Source organism: Eucyclogobius newberryi, unplaced genomic scaffold (genome assembly GCF_026437365.1).
Source record: "Eucyclogobius newberryi isolate DKJ021-1_F unplaced genomic scaffold, fEucNew1.0.hap1 SCAF_8, whole genome shotgun sequence".
NCBI lineage: Eukaryota > Metazoa > Chordata > Actinopteri > Gobiiformes > Gobiidae > Eucyclogobius > Eucyclogobius newberryi.
The window spans coordinates 18,815,658-18,834,159 of NW_027316500.1; the positions used below are offsets into that span (position 1 = coordinate 18,815,658).

Below are 18,502 nucleotides of genomic sequence, written 5' to 3' on the forward strand. Positions count from 1 at the left end.
AAATAAATTAACAAATACATAAATAAATAAATAAATAAATAATACAATACATAATGATGTATTATTATTGTGATGATGATGATGATGATGATGATGATGATGATGATTATCATATCATTTTTATTTTGCATCTCGAGGCACAGTGGCCCTGTATGGAAGGATAAAAGGGGGAGGGGACGAGGAATTGTGGGAAGGACGCGGCGGATGCTGCGCACCAAACGGGCTGTGGAGGCAGAGAGGTGAACAGGACAAGATGAGGATCGAGAGAGCTGCATTGGAGGACCAGAGGAAAACAGGCTTTTTGACTACGCCGAGGACGAGCTAAACCATGAAAGACAAGGACGAGCTGCACGGCTCCGACATGGAGGCGTAGCGTCAGCTGCGCACCATAAACGGTGTTTTATTGTAGCCTAGCAGCAGCAGCATCATTCATCCGTCCAACCTGAACGGGGAGGAGGAGAGCGAGGGAGACATGGGCTCCCAGGTTGTACAGACCCTGCGCCAGGGGGTCTGGGCATCTCTGACTGGTGGCTGGTACCACGACCCGGATCAAAACAAATTCAACAACTTGTGCCACCTCTATTTGTGGATCTTCCTCCTAATGTTACCTTTGTCTCTCCATCTGGTGAGTAGTGTGCGCTCATAACATGACGCTCAAGGCCGCCATAGGCTGTCAGAAGGGAACAGAAGGTGTCATGCGTTTTTTCCTCCCCTCCACGGAAGAACACTGCGGTTCAAAAAGTCTCCGTGCTTGTCTTGTTGCTGGAGCGGAAAACACAGCGCCAGATAAATGGACATTGTCGCAGTGTTTTCCCGCATGCAGTGAGTGGACGCATGGCTGCCCTGCATGTGTGGCTCTGTGTGAGAGAATGCGTTGGCTATTGTCCAGCAAGGATATACACAAACACCCACTGGCCTTAGATGTGAGGGACAAAACAGCCAAATCAAACAAACATTACACATTTATGTAAACTCAACACTTGAGTCCGGAGTGGCATTTACATCGACCACTACTCAATTGTTGTGGTTTGTAGCCTATTGCTGTCCTATTGCAGATTCAAACCTATGGGCTCCTTCAGGGTAGAGAAGCACACTAAAAGAGCAATTCCCCTGTTCTCCCCTTATTCCCAATCTGTTGTGTCTTGTGTTTGGAAACAGCTTCTTCTGCAAAAAGATGCACTTTCCTTAAGAGATGCTGCTGCCATGTTTGATATTTTAGTAGTGGCTAAACACTGCAAATTAAGGTCAGAAAAGCTGACCGGCCTGAGCAGACATGACAGGCAAACACAAACTGATCATACTTGCAAATAACAAGGTTTCACTGTGTAGAAAATGGAATTAGATTTAGCATGAAACATGACCTCTCTGTATTATTATAATTATTATTGTCTTATTTTTTCTCCTACAGGCACTACCTCCCACAACAATGGCTTTAAGCATATACTGCTCCTCTGTCACGGTTTTCTTCATCTTAATTAAGATGGCCAACTACCGGTTACATGTGATGTTTGATGAGGGCGAGGCGGTGGTCCGGAACAGCCTTTCTGACCTCAGTAAAGCTCAAGACAAGAAGAGTAATGCCTCAGATGCATGTTCTACTGGTATTAGGTAATGTCTAAAATAATGCTCTATGTTCTCAGAATTCTACTGTGATGTTGATTGCCAATTATGATCAATTTCATGATTTCTGATGTGTAATAATCTTCAAAAAGTGCCAATATAACCTGGGATACAAGCCATAGATTGTATTATTCTATATAGGTCAATGTAATTATATCCAGTGAAGATAGCAAAATTACTACCCCCAGATTTCTTCATGCTGCGTTGTGAGCAGATTGACAGTAAACAATCCATGTTATTTGCCCATCTTGTAGTAATATTTCTTTTGTTTGACAGGAAAAGCAGTACTGTGCCAGACAGTGTCCCCATGTCCATGCTGGGTCGGAAACGCACCAGTCCAGTGATCCAAGTGACCGTGAAACAGACTGAAACGGACCCAGGGCTGATAGGAGTGGTAACTTAGAATCGTTTTACATTTTTCTATTTTTTCTATTATCAGAAAAATATGAACATAATTGTGTTTCTTTGTGTCTTCTGTTCAGGAGGGCTTAAAATCAGATGAAATGAGAGCTGTTGAAGGTGAGAGTATTTGACCAGAAAGTCATGTTACAGTAGCCTGTGGTGTAATATAAATAAAACATTGTAATATTTCAAACCAGATAACTTGCACATTTAGTGGAGAACTGTAGAAGTCATAGAGCTGAATGTGTACATGAATGTGTAGTTTAAGAGTTGTGTGAGTTCCACATCCCGAATACACATTTGGCCCGTGTGTGGTAGCGACTTCCTTTTCTTCTGATGCAAATAGTTTCCTTAGGATCTATTCATTTTTTTAGGTTGCTGCCAGTCAATGTGCAATAAGTGACTTAACAATGCAATCAGCAGCTGGAAGACGGACAAGAACATGACTACGGACAAATTACTTTGATCATTTCAAATCATATCATTCCTAGGTTTGAGTACTGCTGAGCAGAGGCCATTGGCAGTAGGCCTGCAGCTGAGTCCAGAGCCGTCTCCTGAGGACCTCTCCAGCCCCAACCCTGACCAGGCTGCCCCTCTGCTGCAGGCCCAGCAGAGAACCCCATCCAAAGCTGAGAGGGAAGAGGTGTGTCCCGAGTCCTCCAGTGGGAACACTAAAGAGGAAGCAGAAACAATTGAAACAACAGTGAAAAAAGAAGAGGAAAGTGAGAGCTCTCACTCAAAGCTTTCTAGGACTGAAAAGCAAAACTCACCAGATTCAGAAAAAAGTGACCAAGAGAGAGATTGTGACAGTAAAGATGCGTCAGACCCGGAAACAGCAGATGAAGGCCTGCCTCCCTCTAAAGGGAGTGGAGATGAGAGTGAAGAGGAAAATCAAGTACAAAAAGAATCATCCGATGCCAACAACAACTCAGTACTGAGCTCGCAGCACGATGAGGACGAATTTGTGGATATACCAGAACTACCACTACAGGTACATCAGTCAGCTCTCACTGAGCCCATCGCTGTGAACAAAACTAAGTGTCTCTATTTGTTTTGTCTATGTTTAGTCTGAAGATGTGGAGGAGGCCTTCTGCTCGGATGAGATAGAAGTGGTTCTGATAGATAACTCTAGACCAGGCCCAGTCTCTTCTCAAATGTGTGACAGCGACACAGTCAAAATCATCATCACCATGTCATGTGACCCTCAGACTGCTGCTCAGCTGGAGGAAAGTGTGAAGCAGAGTCTGTTGGAAAATGCACAGGTACTGCTTTGACTGCTTCTAAATATTTATATTAGCTCAGATACTTCACACCAGATTTAGCCAGAGGTACTTTATATCTGCGGCACCCATATCTTGGATTAAAAATATATATTTTAGGCATGCGTGCTTGCTTATGACATGTTTGGATGGTAGCTACATATAATATAACAATATATATATAAAACATATATAACATAGTAATCCCACCACAAAGAAGGGCACACACGCTTTGTGTCTAAAATAAGCATTTAGTGGTTGGGTTATACTGTTAAATGTTGTATGTTTACTTTTAGGCACAGATGGAATCTGGAGAATGCAGCATCACAATTCCTGTCATCACTTTTGACTGTCCAGATGAGGAGCAGCAGGACGCACAAGGAGGAGAAGCAGAAAAGCAGTCAGAAGATGATGACACGCCCAAACAACAAATTAGTCCCATCGAAGAGTTTCATCTTTGCAGGGAAACCAGCTCGGATTCACCTACTGTGGAGTGTCCAGAAGCAGAGCTGGATAACACAGGACTGCAGCTGACCTCAGAGAGCATGCCCAGCCCTCAGATCACCAACGACAACAGCTCTTCTGGCATCGACGTGAGCTCGCACCCCGATGACACTGACCCCCTGGAGTTTAAGACAGACACTTGTGGGTTTCTGCGCATCCCGCCTGCATTGGGCCGATATGGACCAGGAGGGAGGACACACATCCGAGGGCTCAGCATGGACAGTGGGAAAGATGCAGTGCTGCTGTCGGATCGCTACAGTTCAGTAAGTGATTTTGGTTTACAGTCCTCCTACAAAACTATACTACTACTTACTACTATTGCTTTTCAAATGACATATACAATAATAAATAATAATATCATGTTTTCTCACTAATATTTCAGAATTTTAACGATCATATTTTTGAATTTAGGATTTGTTTGACTTTTCCTTCAGGATCAATAAATATCTATCCATGCTTCCATCGATCTATCATCTATAACATGTGTTTTCAGACAACAATGACAAGTTCCAAATCCGACCTGGAAGCAAAGGAAGGCCAGCTTCCCAACGAATCCAATTTCCTGGAGTTCGTTTCATTGATTGGATCATTGAACACTCGAGTGGGAGGGGCGAGTTCACAGGAGAAAGACTCATCCGCAGACAAAAAGGAAGAGGCTGATGCAGAAGGTAATAGCAAAGTCACGTAGTGTATTAAATGATAAAATATCCAAAGTATAATGTTTTCCTTTACAGACAATCTTAGTACCACCTCCCCTCCAGAGGAAGTCACAGAGACCAGTGCAAACATCAACCCAGAAAGACCTCACCCTCCGAGCAGTCTGCCCACCCGACAGGCCGTACCCCCCACACACATCCCCATAGTCTCCCCGGACAGGTTCATAACGCTGCAATACATCTATATCAGGATAAATATTGACTTAACACAGCAGTTTTGACCATTGTTCTTCAGTCCGCAGACAGAGAAAGATCCAGATTATGACTCGTTGCCTTCACAAACCTCTCAGTCAGAAAGCTCCATGCTGCAGGTCATCTGCAGACCTGAAGCCACCAACAAAGAAGAGGCATATACTTTCCACACTGTACACAGTAAGTGAATAATACCAGAATGTTAAAGAATGCAATCTATTTTGTAACCTTTCCTTGTATTCCACTAGGAGACAGGCCACGAAAGCTCTACGCAGAAAGAGCCCTAAACCTGCCTCTTGGAGCTGAACTCATTACAGGAAATATGTGGTATTATCTTTCTTTACTTTTCTTTCAGTCTGGATGTGTGTGGAAATCTACTTTTGCCTTACTTATGGATTTCTCTGCATCTTTAGTGACCTGCTGTCCACTTCTTCCAACTCTGAGTGTCAGGACGGGCTGATTGGTCACTCCGACTGTCCTTTCCAGCGGCGCATCATCCCGGCTCACAGGCTTCGGCCAAGGAGAACACACCCCGAGATCTTTCAGGTTACCATCTATGTTTCTTTTCCCGTTCAGGAGGTTTGACTTATGTCGTTCATCGATATCATGTTGTCTTATATTTATTAACTGAACAATTGAGGATGAGGATGTTGCAGATGGATAATGGCTCTGTGTTTGTATTAGGAAGAAGACTCCTTGGATGAGTCTTCAGAAGCGTCCACGCAGGAGAAGCCAAAACAGAAAATTTATTATAAACTGAGATTATTTCCTGGTAAATGGATAAATATCCTTTATGACCGCTTGACCTTGATGGCACTGCTGGACAGGTACATAAGTAAAAGAGACATTTAGTTTTAGTTCAATGCAATGATATGACATAGAATTTCTCTTCTAAAGAAATCAAGACGTCTTAGAGAATCTTGTCGCCGTCTTCATGGCATTTCTGGTGTCCTTCCTGGGTTTTGTGCTTCTCAATCATGGCTGCTTCAAAGACTTCTGGGTCTTCCAGTTCTGCCTGGTTATTGCCAGCTGCCATTATTCTCTACTAAAGGTACTGACAAGGACACATCTTTTGCGATTTTTTTTTTTTTTCTGTGTGTGAACCAAATGACTTGAAGCTTTTCATCTAGTAAGAACCATCCAAAGTATAATCTTTCATTTCACTATTTCAGTTCAGAGTTTCTCTTTCACAGCTTGATTCTGTATGTTCCATGACTTATTTAAACACTTTCTAAAAATACTTTTGTTTATCTTTGTTTTTAGAGTGTTCAACCGGATGCAGCCTCCCCTACACATGTAAGTGGATACATATTTATAGAACGTATTTAAAATGATACCTATTCACTATTTTTGTGCAATCTTCAGGGTCATAATCAGTTGGTGGCCTACAGTCGTGCGGCCTACTTCTGCATCTTCTGCGCTCTGATCTGGGTGTTGGAGAAGCTGCTCATAATAAAGGACCTCCCCAGCTCTAACCTGTACGGAGTCACTATCGTCTGCCATGACGCGCTCAGCTTCATCCGGGACATGTTAGTAGGTAAGGGTCAGTGCAGACGGGCCTTTTCATTCAGACAAAACGCTCGGTCACCTAACACCGTCCAACTTGTCTCTAAACAGGTTTCACCTACTGCTTCCCCATCACGTTCTTAGTGGGCCTCTTCCCTCAGATCAACACGTTCACCATCTACGTGTTGGAGCAGATTGACATGCACTTTTTTGGCGGGACAGGTCAGTGTAAAATGGGAAATTCTCGAAAGAAGACTTACAGTACATTGTTTTAGAAGGTAGTTTTTTACGCATGTACAACTACACATTGTTTAGACTATGTATCTGACAATCCTGTTACTTTACTTACATGCAGTACTTGCACACCATTGGTTGTCACTCTCATCTTTTTTCTGTTCAGCCGCTACAAGTCTGATCTCTGCAGTCTACAGCATCCTGCGCAGTCTGATCGCCCTTTTTCTTCTTTATGGTTTCTGCTTTGGCGCTCTCAAGGTGAATTTTTACAAATATTTAAAACATATACATTTTGTACGATGTCTGTGGTTGTGTTGTCGCAGGAGCCGTGGGACGAGCAGCACACGCCTGCTTTGTTCTCTAGTTTCTGTGGCCTTCTGGTGGTCTTTTCCTATCACCTCAGTCGGCAGAGCAGTGACCCCACTGTGCTAATGTACGCACTCATCACGTTACCAAGCGGTTTTCTGTTGAACTCGGCTGAAAAATCTAAACTTGTAACAGGTCTCTGGTAAAGTCGAAGCTCATGCCAAGTTTAGTGGCGAATGAGGAAGACGAGGAGGAGGAGGACGAAGAAAACACTGACATCAAAGACCCACTGCCGGAAAAACTGCAAAACTCCATGGTAACAATATACACTATACTTTATATTTATATATATTATATATATATATATATATATATATATATGAAATATATATTCAGTTTATTATTTGATTGGCGTTTCCATGTCAAACATTTGTATGCAAAATGAAAATATAGCATATGGGTTGTTCTTTCTGTAAAATCTGCGTTATAATATCTTCTATTTAACCTGGGATACAAGCCATAGGTTTGTGCTTTTAGGACATGAATAGATTGTGAATTTCCAGATACTGTTTTTTAAATTAAAATTATTTTCTACATTTCCCTCAGTGAACTTCAATCTACCTTCAAGAAAGATAATTCAGGACTCCTGGATTATCTTTCTTGAAGGTAGATTGACCCTTAACCTTTTCATCAGTCTTCCATCAGTAACTACCAATACTTGTAAGATTTGCTGTTTAATATTGATATAATACTAGTTTTAATATGTTGCTTCTCTACACAGTCATGAAGTGAAGGAAACGGTTCAAATACATTTTTCATTTTTAATAACATTAACCCCCGGATCGGATCGAATCGAAATCGGATCGAATCGGATGGAATCTGAGAAAATCGGAAAAAAAACGATTTTGAAACGTAAAAATCGGAATCGAATCGATTCTTGAAATTTGAATCGAAACCCAGCTCTAGTATAAATGTTGATATTGTATTGATATTGTCATTGAGGTAAAAGCACCAATTCAATAATCATTTTTTGTCATACAGAAAGAAATCTTGCTGTCTGACCTGGTTGTGTGCTCAGTTGCCTACATTCTCACTTTTGCCATAACAACAAGTACTGTGTTTCTCTCTCTGAAGGTATGTCCACTTCTGGCATAAGGTTTTAGATTTTTGTGGTGAGATATTTGACAGTGTTTCATGTTTATTTTGTCAACAGCCTTTTGTGACAATCGTGCTGTATGCTCTGGCTGGGACAGTGGGCTTTGTGACCCACTATCTCATTCCTCAGCTAAGAAAGCATCACCCATGGCTGTGGATTTCTCACCCAGTTTTGAAGACCAAAGAGTATTATCAGTTTGAACCCAGAGGTGGGGCTCTGCTTTACCACGGCACATTGTGTATATACATTTCATGCATGTGTCTTTCTCCTTATTGCTTTTCTAATATAATGTTGCTTTATAAGTTATTATACCGTATGTTTGTATTGCAGAGGATGCAGTGCTAATGTGGTTTGAGCGCCTGTATGTGGGACTGTTGTGCTTTGAGAAGTATGTGGTCTATCCTGCCATCATCCTGAGTGCGCTCACCAATGATGGTTTCGCTCTCAGTCAACACAAGAAGCTGGGTATCCAGTAAGACAAATGATCATTATTGTTTCATATTGTATATATGTTTGTTGCATATTAAGATTGTTTGTTTCTCTTCAGTTGTGATGTCCTCCTGACAACGGTTGCTGGGCTGAAACTCCTCCGCTCATCTTTCTGTGACCCCAGTTTTCATTTCTTGACACTTCTCTTCACGCTGGTCTTTTTCCACTTCGACTGTCCTCATGCTTCAGAGAGCTTCCTTTTGGATTTCTTCATCATGTCCATTGTCTTCCACAAAGTGAGAACAAATACTATTCACTTACAGAAAACAAAATGCTCGGTTATAGCTCAGCTCAAGACTGTCTCTTATTTCTGAACAGATGCGCGAGTTACTGTTGAAGCTACATTTCATCCTGGTCTACATCGCTCCCTGGCAGATTGCTTGGGGAAGTGCGTTCCATGCCTTCGCTCAGCCATTTGCTGTGCCTCGTATCCTTACGTTTCACAAAGAGAGACTGGTAAAGGCATTTTCTAATACCAAGTACTCCTCCTTGACTCAAGTGTGTTCCCAGATTCTGCCATGCTGCTGCTGCAAACTCTGATCACCACAGTCTTTTACACACCTCTCGCTCCATTCTTGGGGAGCGCCATCTTCATTTCCTCCTATCCACGGCCGATCAAGTTCTGGGAGCGCAACTACAAGTAAGACATAAACAGGAACAAGAAAGAGGAAACAGTTTTTTACTTTTGATACTTTGTTCATGTGCAAATGTTGAACTGTTGAACACAAACAGCACCACTTTTGTTTTTCTGATGCGACTGTGATGCAGCACACTCACCTTTGATGTTTTAGCTTTGACAGAAAGACAAATTCAAGTCATGAGTATCTATTTTGGTGAACTTGATCAAAAAATGTGTTTTAAAAATATCTCTCAGTTATTTTTATCTCCATCCTAATCTAGCACAAAGCGTATTGACAACTCCAACAGTCGACTAGTTTCTCAAGTCGACAAAGAAACTGGTGAGAATATTTACTTTCGACTTTTGAAGAACAGATTTGAACTTCTTAATGAGCTTTCACTATCCTCATGTTCCCAGGGTGCGACGATAACAACCTAAACTCCATTTTCTACGAGTACCTCACTCGTTCTCTGCAGCACTCACTTTGTGGGGATCTGCTTCTGGGTCGATGGGGAAACGTCTGTGCTGGAGACTGCTTCATTCTGGCCTCTGATTATCTCAATGCGCTGGTCCATCTAATAGAGATTGGAAATGGTCTGGTCACCTTCCAACTCAGAGGACTAGAGTTCAGAGGTAAGGTTGTCCACTCATCTGTTTTCAAAATAGTGTACTCTGTCTACTACAATTGATCTCATTTAACATTACAACCACATGTAATCAACAACCAGCTTGAATCTTTACCAGCTCAACAACTGTTGCATACTATAAACATTGACATAAAACAGCTTAATCATAATTTGCCCCTTATCAAATCAAACTCAGATTATTCCTTATGTTAGCCTTTTTGGTAACAAGGTCTATGCTTGCGAGATATGTTCTATGTTTATGTTCTCTTTCACATGAATGCCTGATCCCTGTGGCTCTTGTCATAGGTACATACTGCCAGCAGAGGGAGGTAGAGGCTATCACAGAAGGGGTCGAGGAGGATGATGGCTGTTGCTGCTGTGAACCAGGACATCTTCCACATATGTTGTCATGCAATGCGGCCTTCAACCTGCGCTGGCTGGCCTGGGAGGTGATGGCCACCAAGTATCTGCTGGAGGGATACAGCATCAGTGAGAACAATGCTGCCACCATGCTGCAAGTGTATGACCTGCGCAAGCTACTCGTCACATACTACCTGAAGGTACGAGGAAATCCAGCAGTTACTGCTGAAAATGGGTGAATATGTTTTTAATGAATGTTATCTGTTTAATTGAGATGTATTGTTGGAGAGACTTTGGCCTGAGATGCCGATCTAGATTTTATGGGCTTTTTATTTGTATATTTTATAAAACAGACTGAATAAGACAAGAGCGTGAAGAGAGTAAATCAAAAGAAAATAGAGTCGGCCAAAGAATAAACCAGAAAATAAAAACACCAGTCAGGCATATGTCCCTCCATTTTGTAAATGTCCAAAGTTATTTAAATCCAGTCCTTGACAGCCGGCTTTGTCCCTGTCATCCATTTACTCCTTATAGCTTTTTTTTGCTGCATCCAAATGTAATTCAACAAGTAATTCACTTCCCTTGTTGGTATTTTCCCTCTCCTTGTTTCTAACCCTTCATTTGAGCCATGCAAAATCATTTTACTCTTTGTACAGTATCTCTAAAGACAAATTAAGCACCCAACTTCTAACATAAAGGAACCATATGTAGCCTGTGCTCCAGTCACAGCTGAACCTGTGCTGCCAAAGCCTAAACCTGCAGACAGAGACACACACAAGTTTTCACAGGCTGCACCTGATACATGATTGTCTGTAGGTGCTGGGCTTTGGTAGGTTTTTTATTGGATTTAGTCATAGGAACTGGAAACCCATAGGAAAGACTCACGTGAGGCTTTCCTATGGGCTTTCTGATTGGAGAACAAAACACCAAATTTCAACATAAACAATGTGGATATTAGATGCATTCATGTGTAGAATATTGAATGAGAGCGTAGAAAAAACGTCCAGCAGACCAATAGGGTTAAGCCGGAAACTAAGATTACCTCCGATCGGATCTGCACAGTTTTTATCTTATCCCGAACGTGCCTACAACGTCCTATGTTTATGTAATTAGCAATAAATCTGCCTTAAAACTGTCATCAGCAAAAGCTATATTTGATTTTGACATGTTCATCTCATATTTTGGGACACAGATTGTGAAAGTTTGTGAAAGTTGAAATCTTGTATACAGTTCCTGAAATGTTGGAGATAAGTCTGGGAGTTTTTTCCTGGGAGTCATTTCTTTGTGACTTAAAGTATGAATAACTCGGATAGGCGTGTCAGTAAATTTTGAGACGGTGTGTCCATGGCGAGTCATATATAATTTCCCTAAACATCAGATGAGATATGAGCAAAAAGTTCAAGTAAGTTTGTCATCGTCTGGTTTTCTATCCCCAGAGCATCATCTACTACCTGGTGCACTCTCCCAAACTTCCCACTTGGCTGAAGGATGAGCCGATCCAGGAGGCGCTGCAGTCCTACACAAAGTGGCACCACATCGAGCGCGACCCGCAAGTCTTCAGTGTGAAGATCGATGAGGACTACGTGCACTGTCTGCAGGGAGTGACCCGAGCCAGCTTCTGCAACGTCTACCTGGAGTGGATCCAGTACTGCGCGGGCAAGATGGAAACTGTACTAAACCTGGTCTAAACACAGTGTTTGGTCGCTGAGGAGGTGAGGAGGTCTAGTTAACGTTGTCTCTTCTGTGTTTTGTAGCCTGTGGAGTGTGATGAAGACTCTCCTTTGGTCACTCTTTCTTATGCTCTCTCTGTCCTGGGAAGAAGATCTCTCGGCACAGCGTCTCACAATATGTCCAACAGGTAAACATTTGTCTTTTTTCTTTGTTATTTTATTACTTGGTTTACGGATTTTTAAATGAAATATATTGCACAGGAGGGCGGAATATAAATATAAATATAATTTCAATTTCAAAAGATGTTTTCTTCCGGGTTTGCCCAAAACGCACCACAAGAGGAGAGCGGGGGAGACGCGGCGCGCAGGAGCGTGTGACAGTAGATTTAGCGTGTTTTAGACAGACTTAAGTGTGCACCCTCCCCCACCCACCCAGTCACGGCAAAACGCGCTGAAGAAAATGTGGTAAACGGGTTTAAAATGTGTATTTGCGATAAAAAGGCGCGCAGCAGCAGGCAAACGGGCGTGCGCGCTCTCCCCGGGACCGCGCACAGGGACAGACCCGCTCCGTCACAGACTTCCGTAGGAGTTTGGCAAGAAATTGCTTCACGCGCTCTTGTCTTCTGACTTAAAACCGCTTTTTAAATTTAATTTAATGCTATTTTGCTTTGTCGGCGGTACTTTATAAAAGAAAATTGATAACGTTTTATTTTATTGATATTGTATAAATCAATAATCTAAGTGCGGCGGATCCGTAAACCGTAGAGTTTGTAGTAGAGTAGAAATGTTGCATTCACTAATAATGTTGCATTCACTAATAGGACTAACGAGGTGATTATTTCCCTCTACTTTCGATACAATATTGGTTGAACAAAACATGGTTCACTTTTATGTCTACTATACAGTGGAGCAGAAGTGTGTGTGTGGTTAGATATGTTAACCTGTAGATGGCGCCTTTGTATTTTCCGTCTTATACAACTACTGTAACTTTGCACATCTCATTCTTTTCCTCTGTTTTTCAAAGCTTGGAGTCGTTTCTGTACGGGTTCAACACACTGTTTAAAGGAGACTTCCGTATCGGCACCAAAGATGAGTGGGTCTTTGCTGATCTCGACCTCCTGCAGAAGGTTGTAGCTCCAGCCGTCAGAATGAGCCTTAAGTTACACCAGGTAAATGCACAAAACCCAAGATGAGATCAGATTCTGTGTGACTTAACTTTGAGGAACAGTGTGATTTAGTCTGACAGACATTAGCACTTTAAACTAAGCAGGTGACTCTTGTTGCGTTCACGTGAGCTCGGAAACGTGAAAATCCAGGCTTGAACACAAACTCAGGTCGTAAGTGTTGGACGCTGAGTTCTAGAGTTTACGTCACAGTGACAGACTCTGTTTTACATGGGTTATTACATATATTTCCAGTGAATCAGTTTGTTATTGCCACCTTTGCACATTCGTTTCCCTGTCTGTGTGTGTGAGAATGTCCTGCTTTTGGAAATTCTCACACAAACAGTTTAATTCTCACCCAAACAGTTTAGACCACAAAGCTGCTAATTAGTTCGCTCTAAAAATGAAAATGGATAGAAAGAGTAGACAATGCCAATGACACTGTTTAGTAGCAAATAAAGTGGATTCAGTGTTTAGTTCAACTTTGAAATATTTGGCGGCGCGACTGTGCGTTCAGGATCACTTCACGTGCCTGGAGGAGACAGAGGAGGCATCCATCTTGTACGAAGCCATCACAAACTACCGCAGCAGTCTGGTGATCTGTCACGAGAGCGACCCGGCGTGGCGTAAGGCTGTGCTTTCCAGTCGCGAAACGCTGCTCACCCTCAGACACATGATCGACGACGGAACGGACGAGTACAAGATCATCATGCTGTACAAACGCCACCTCAGCTTCAAGGTCATCAAGGTAAAAGCCTGCTCACGTATTTGTGCTTGTGATGGATGCGTTTTAGGGTTAAACAAGCAGGACAGATGAAAGGCAGCAGTATTTTACATCATCAACACTTGAAACTTACCTTTGCTTTTGTTGAAGGCGTTATTCATGTGTTGAGTGAGTGAATTTCATTAATTTTGATTATGAAAGGCATCTTGAAAGAAAGGGTATTCGTGACAAGGTCATAGCACCACTCTGTAACTGTTTACCATAAATACAACGCATTAGACATGTTAAATTAGACCTTTACCTTGTGTCTGACCCACAGAGAGGTTTGCTTAATTAAACAACATGTAGTTGTTCTACCTGTAGTAGGTTCTGAGTGATGAAAAATTAGCACAATTCAAAACTAAATATTATACATTTTGATTGATGAAAAGTAAAGATAAACAGGAAGCCCAAACCCGAAGCCACTCCTAATGGAAGCAACGTAAGAAAATGTCAAAAGTGAAGCGAATACCTCCGATAACTTGATACTACGTACAATATTAGTAATACTCCACAGCTTGGTCAAACTATAGGTCACATTTCACCTCAGACATCTATCCCTTTTAAAGCCTCATGTATTCTGTCTTACCTTGTCCTTTTCTGACATTTTCTTGGTGCAGATCAATAAGGAGTGCGTGCGAGGCCTGTGGGCGGGACAGCAACAGGAGCTGGTGTTTTTACGGAATCGCAACCCGGAGCGCGGCAGCATCCAGAACTCCAAACAAGCTCTAAGGAACATGGTCAACTCGTCCTGCGACCAGCCCCTGGGTTACCCCATGTAAGCCAAATGTGCCAGATCATACCGGTTTATAGGGTCGTCTGGGACCATAGTAATTGACAATCTTACAGGAATATGTACGGGAAATTAAATGATATCAACAAAACAGTCAAGTAAAAACAACAAGTGTAAATTTGACTGTATTTGAATATGACATTTACCATTTCTAGTTAGAATGATCAAAAGGGTAAATTTGAATGTGGTTTGCCTTATTGACCGCTTATGAAGCAAACTATTATCCCAAATGAAACAGGGCTGGGTTTGCGTTACAGGTATGTGTCTCCGTTGACAACATCGTTCGCAGGGACACACAAAACACTGCGCAGTATTGGGGGCGGAGCTCTAAGTCTGGACGCCATCCGCACATGGTTCTGCTCGAAATGGTTAAGGTCAGTAATGTGTCAATGGTAAGTAACCAATTAGGCATCATTGCAATCCCAATTTGCCCATTAATTTGTATTACTTTACATTTGTCCATTAGTTTAAGTCATTGCTTATGTGGCAGTGTTGAATAATCCGTGGTTCGTGGGGTGATGAATCTCTTTTGGATGAAGTGTAAATAACAGTGTAAACGAGTCTGATTCACACATATTGATATTGAAAAGTCTTTCTGGGGACCAATGGGTGTGCCACTGAAACACTGGGGCCGGAGCCAAACGACTTTCTGCTGCGCTCACACTCCCAAGGCCCAACATCTTATCAGCTTCACTTTCTCTTTTCCATCTCTTTAAAACACTAGTGCTTGACTGTGCTCTTGTGTTAAGCTTCTTAAAGGCCGAGTTTTATTTTCCGATTAGATTGGATTGTTAACCTGTTTCATTGGTGTCAAGTTAAAGTCGTTGTCTTCATTTGACTAAGAATCCTCAGAGCGAAGGAGATGAACTCATTTCTCTGACAAATCATGAGAGACTGTGTATTGGACTTATGCAATCCCCGTCTCTGCATGTGTCCAGAGCGCAGTCTTACTCAATATTTGATGGCTTTCTGCTGGTTACACTGATGCGGACATGAATAAATAAATCTAAGTGTGTGTGGGCAGGTATTTATCACATTTTGGGGACTAAAATCATACACTCAATTCATAATTGAGTGTAATGGGACAAAAATCAGGTCCCCACATTAACCCTTTATTATTAGATGGCCATGTTTTAAAGTTAAGATATGAGTTAAAATAGAGTTTGGGTTAAAGTTAAAAGGATTTTAAGGTTAAGTTTAGGATCAGTCTCCAGGAAATTAATGGAAGCCAATGTAATGTCCCCAAAAGCATGGAAACCCAACATGTGTCTGTTTCCAGGGTGCGTAAGGACAACCTGACCAGCTGTAACAGTGGCGTCAACATGGAGGACGTGGACTGTGGAGCTGGAGGATCCATGTCTCTGAGCCACAATCGGCCGTCGTCTGTGACCTCCAACAGCCTGAGTCTGTACCAGAACAGGGCCCGCAGCTCACACAGCCGGCGCCATCACAACTCTGGTATAAATACGCACACAAATCATCATTCAACCTATTTTACAGTGACTTATTTTAGTTTTTAGGGCACTGGATTTATCTGGAGTAGCATTTTGAATAGCCTGAAAAGACACAGACAAGAAATAATTCAAAATTCTCTGCTTCACTATTTTTGACCAATGCATTTTTTTTTCCTACTGATAAAATTCACAATTTTGTACAGCCCTGCCAGGCAACTACTGTTGTGATTTTGGGCTCTACAAAAATACATTTAATTCAAACATTCAGAAAATAAAATGTTATTGTGTGTTTCTAACTGACGTATGTGTGATGTTTTGTGTGCTCATGGCTGTAGGCAGGAGAGAGTACCGGAGTCGTTCAGTGCAACCTCAGAGCCAGCGTCCTCCTGTCACCAGCCAATCAGGACCCATCCTGGACACAGGCTCCACCCACGGCGTGGTGCAGCGCCTGTCCAACAGTCAGCTATCTTTTAACACTTCCATTGCCTCAATATTCTCTCAGGTACAAATAACCTTCAATCCCAGTTCAGTTACAATTGAATTAGTTGTAATAACGCTGTGGTTTTCAGGTCCCTCGTCTCTCTGGGGCGGCTGGGATCAGCTCACAGCTGCAGGCCGCGCAGCAACAGCAGCGCTCCAGTCAGGTAAACACTGTACATACACTAACTTGTATTCAAATTAAGAGTGGGGAGATCATTCGATAAATGTATCCATGACGAATGTTGTTTTGAAGATATGCAAAATGGCATGAAAAAATTATTCAAATAAAAAACAATTATAAATCTATTTGTTTTTTTGTGCAATACTTGCCCATGACATTTACAGGCATTTCCAATAGATTGCTTTAATATAGTCTGAATCTAAAGATCTGGATAGATTTATTTAAACCTCATAGTTTTAATAATTCCACAAAGGGAATCAATTTAGTAAGTTTAACAATGAGAGGTGAATATGGAAAACTATACATTGTTATAATGTCTATCAAAGACAATTCTATATTTCTTTATTTGATGGAACAGTTGTAGCGTGAAAGGAGGAAAGCTGGGGACAGTTAACCTCTGCACTACCCGCAAATTGTGAAAAATATAACATTTGTATTACATGTTGTGGATGTTCCAGGTCTCGTCGTCTTCATCCACCCTGAGCCTTTTGTTTGGGAAGAGAAGTTTTTCGAGTGGGTTGGTCATCTCGGGCCTGTCAGCGGCTGAGGGGGGCAACACCACAGACACACAGTCATCGTCCAGCGTCAACATAGCCCTCACAGGACCCTCACACCGCTCCAGCAGCCGCGCTACACAGGTACAAAGCAACTTTCAGGGGACATCTCAGTGTTCTACAGGCCTAAAATATTAAATATGAATTACCACATTTTTAAATACTGTAAGTTCAAGGGCCTATATTTTATAGACCGTGAATAACCATATTTGTGGATTTAGAATGTTTCTCATAAAATTCGATATATAACATCGGACATACATATAACACTTGTGAATATTCTGCACATTCTGAAAGGCACCAATTATGATCAGGATCAACGCTCATCTTTGTTGTGAGCTTGCAAAAGGTTTCTAAAGTTTCAATAGGCAAATAAACAAAAAGCTATGGAACGGCCCCATTAACAACGGGTGAATACATTTATCACAAACCGTAACGTAAGAAATGACGTCAAATCTCAAATTGGTTTGACATTAAGATAACAAAGGTTCTTTCCGGTCTGATGACACAGCAACACTTTGTATATGGTAACTAAGATATATTTTAATAGAGCTCGAGATCGAACAGCAAAAAACAACTGTTATTGACAAAATCAGCCATATTTTTGGCAGTAAAACCAAAGTGCAGAGGGGCAACCCAATAAACTGCTACTGAGACACTATTATTGAATACATTTAACTCTCTGTAGAGTCAGGATACTGATGAGTGCAAAATGTAGTATTTATCATCTTATAACCTCCATTAGGTTAACATTAGGAAAACTCTGATGATGGACACAATCCATAACTATTAATCTCACAGTGGAGAAATGTACATGTTATTGCAGCTCTAAATACAGAATTATTATTTATTTTATTAATAATCATTCAAGTGCAGCCAGAGAGAAAGTGTGCAGTCATTTGAAATTGAAAATGTGGTTATTTATGAGTAATAAGATTTTATCAAAAATATAGAATTTAGTAATAATATCAACCATCTAAAAGTCTTTACATATTTAGACAGTTATGCTGATAAAAGGATTAGGATTACAACATATCTTTATACTATCTGAATTTATGATATTTGTTTGATTTTAGTGGACATCTGAGGCATACGAGAGTATAGACGCCTCCTCCTCAAACACTGCAGTTTGCGTGAAAGGTGCCACACAGTCAGATGACCAAGACGAAGCCCAAGGATTGGACAAGACGCAGGAAGAGTCCGAGTCTGCCTCTACTGCTCCAGAGCCAAAAGATCAAAAGACTGACTGAAGGAATGAACTTGGACAGAACTAATCCACTCACAGTTCCCATACTAATGCCTATAAACAGAAAAGACTCCTGGTATTATGAGGAGACAGAGAGGACAAGCCTGGCATCTGTCCCGTCTGCGCATGTGTCGTGCCCAGGCTCTGAATGTAAAGTCAAAGTAAGATTGGAGATGTTGATGATGGAATAAAAAGGTTTTTAAATAAAA

The 18,502-nt window shown here is 41.6% G+C and overlaps 1 protein-coding gene across 2 annotated transcripts; it reads left to right on the forward strand.

The window, feature by feature from the left end:
• The first annotated feature begins 196 nt into the window (after positions 1-196).
• pcnx2 (pecanex 2) lies at positions 197-18,502 on the forward strand. 2 transcript variants are annotated; one of them, XM_072436400.1, is made up of 40 exons: positions 197-625; positions 1,409-1,608; positions 1,897-2,014; positions 2,103-2,145; positions 2,514-3,013; positions 3,090-3,284; positions 3,578-4,048; positions 4,279-4,453; positions 4,520-4,661; positions 4,737-4,873; positions 4,942-5,020; positions 5,107-5,239; positions 5,378-5,520; positions 5,591-5,744; positions 5,957-5,989; positions 6,059-6,230; positions 6,311-6,421; positions 6,600-6,691; positions 6,757-6,866; positions 6,935-7,055; positions 7,781-7,873; positions 7,953-8,103; positions 8,226-8,367; positions 8,443-8,620; positions 8,703-8,811; positions 8,895-9,024; positions 9,285-9,343; positions 9,421-9,636; positions 9,936-10,189; positions 11,426-11,659; positions 11,744-11,847; positions 12,684-12,828; positions 13,340-13,570; positions 14,206-14,363; positions 14,636-14,752; positions 15,658-15,836; positions 16,168-16,334; positions 16,402-16,476; positions 16,952-17,131; positions 18,124-18,502. In XM_072436400.1, the coding sequence occupies exons 1-40, from the start codon at positions 473-475 to the stop codon at positions 18,295-18,297; spliced, it is 6,378 nt and encodes a 2,125-aa protein (XP_072292501.1). In that variant the 5' UTR covers positions 197-472; the 3' UTR covers positions 18,298-18,502. The 2 variants fall into 2 exon arrangements, with proteins under 2 accessions (XP_072292501.1, XP_072292504.1); XM_072436403.1 differs by having other exon boundaries at positions 4,942-5,017.

Excerpts from the sequence above, each read along its gene's own strand:
- pcnx2 (XM_072436400.1), top strand. The coding sequence starts at position 473 with ATGGGCTCCCAGGTTGTACAGACCCTGCGCCAGGGGGTCTGGGCATCT. Across the intron at positions 5,021-5,106 it reads CTCATTACAGGAAATATGTG|TGACCTGCTGTCCACTTCTT; the intron begins GTATTATCTTTC and ends CTGCATCTTTAG. Across the intron at positions 8,368-8,442 it reads CACAAGAAGCTGGGTATCCA|TTGTGATGTCCTCCTGACAA; the intron begins GTAAGACAAATG and ends GTTTCTCTTCAG.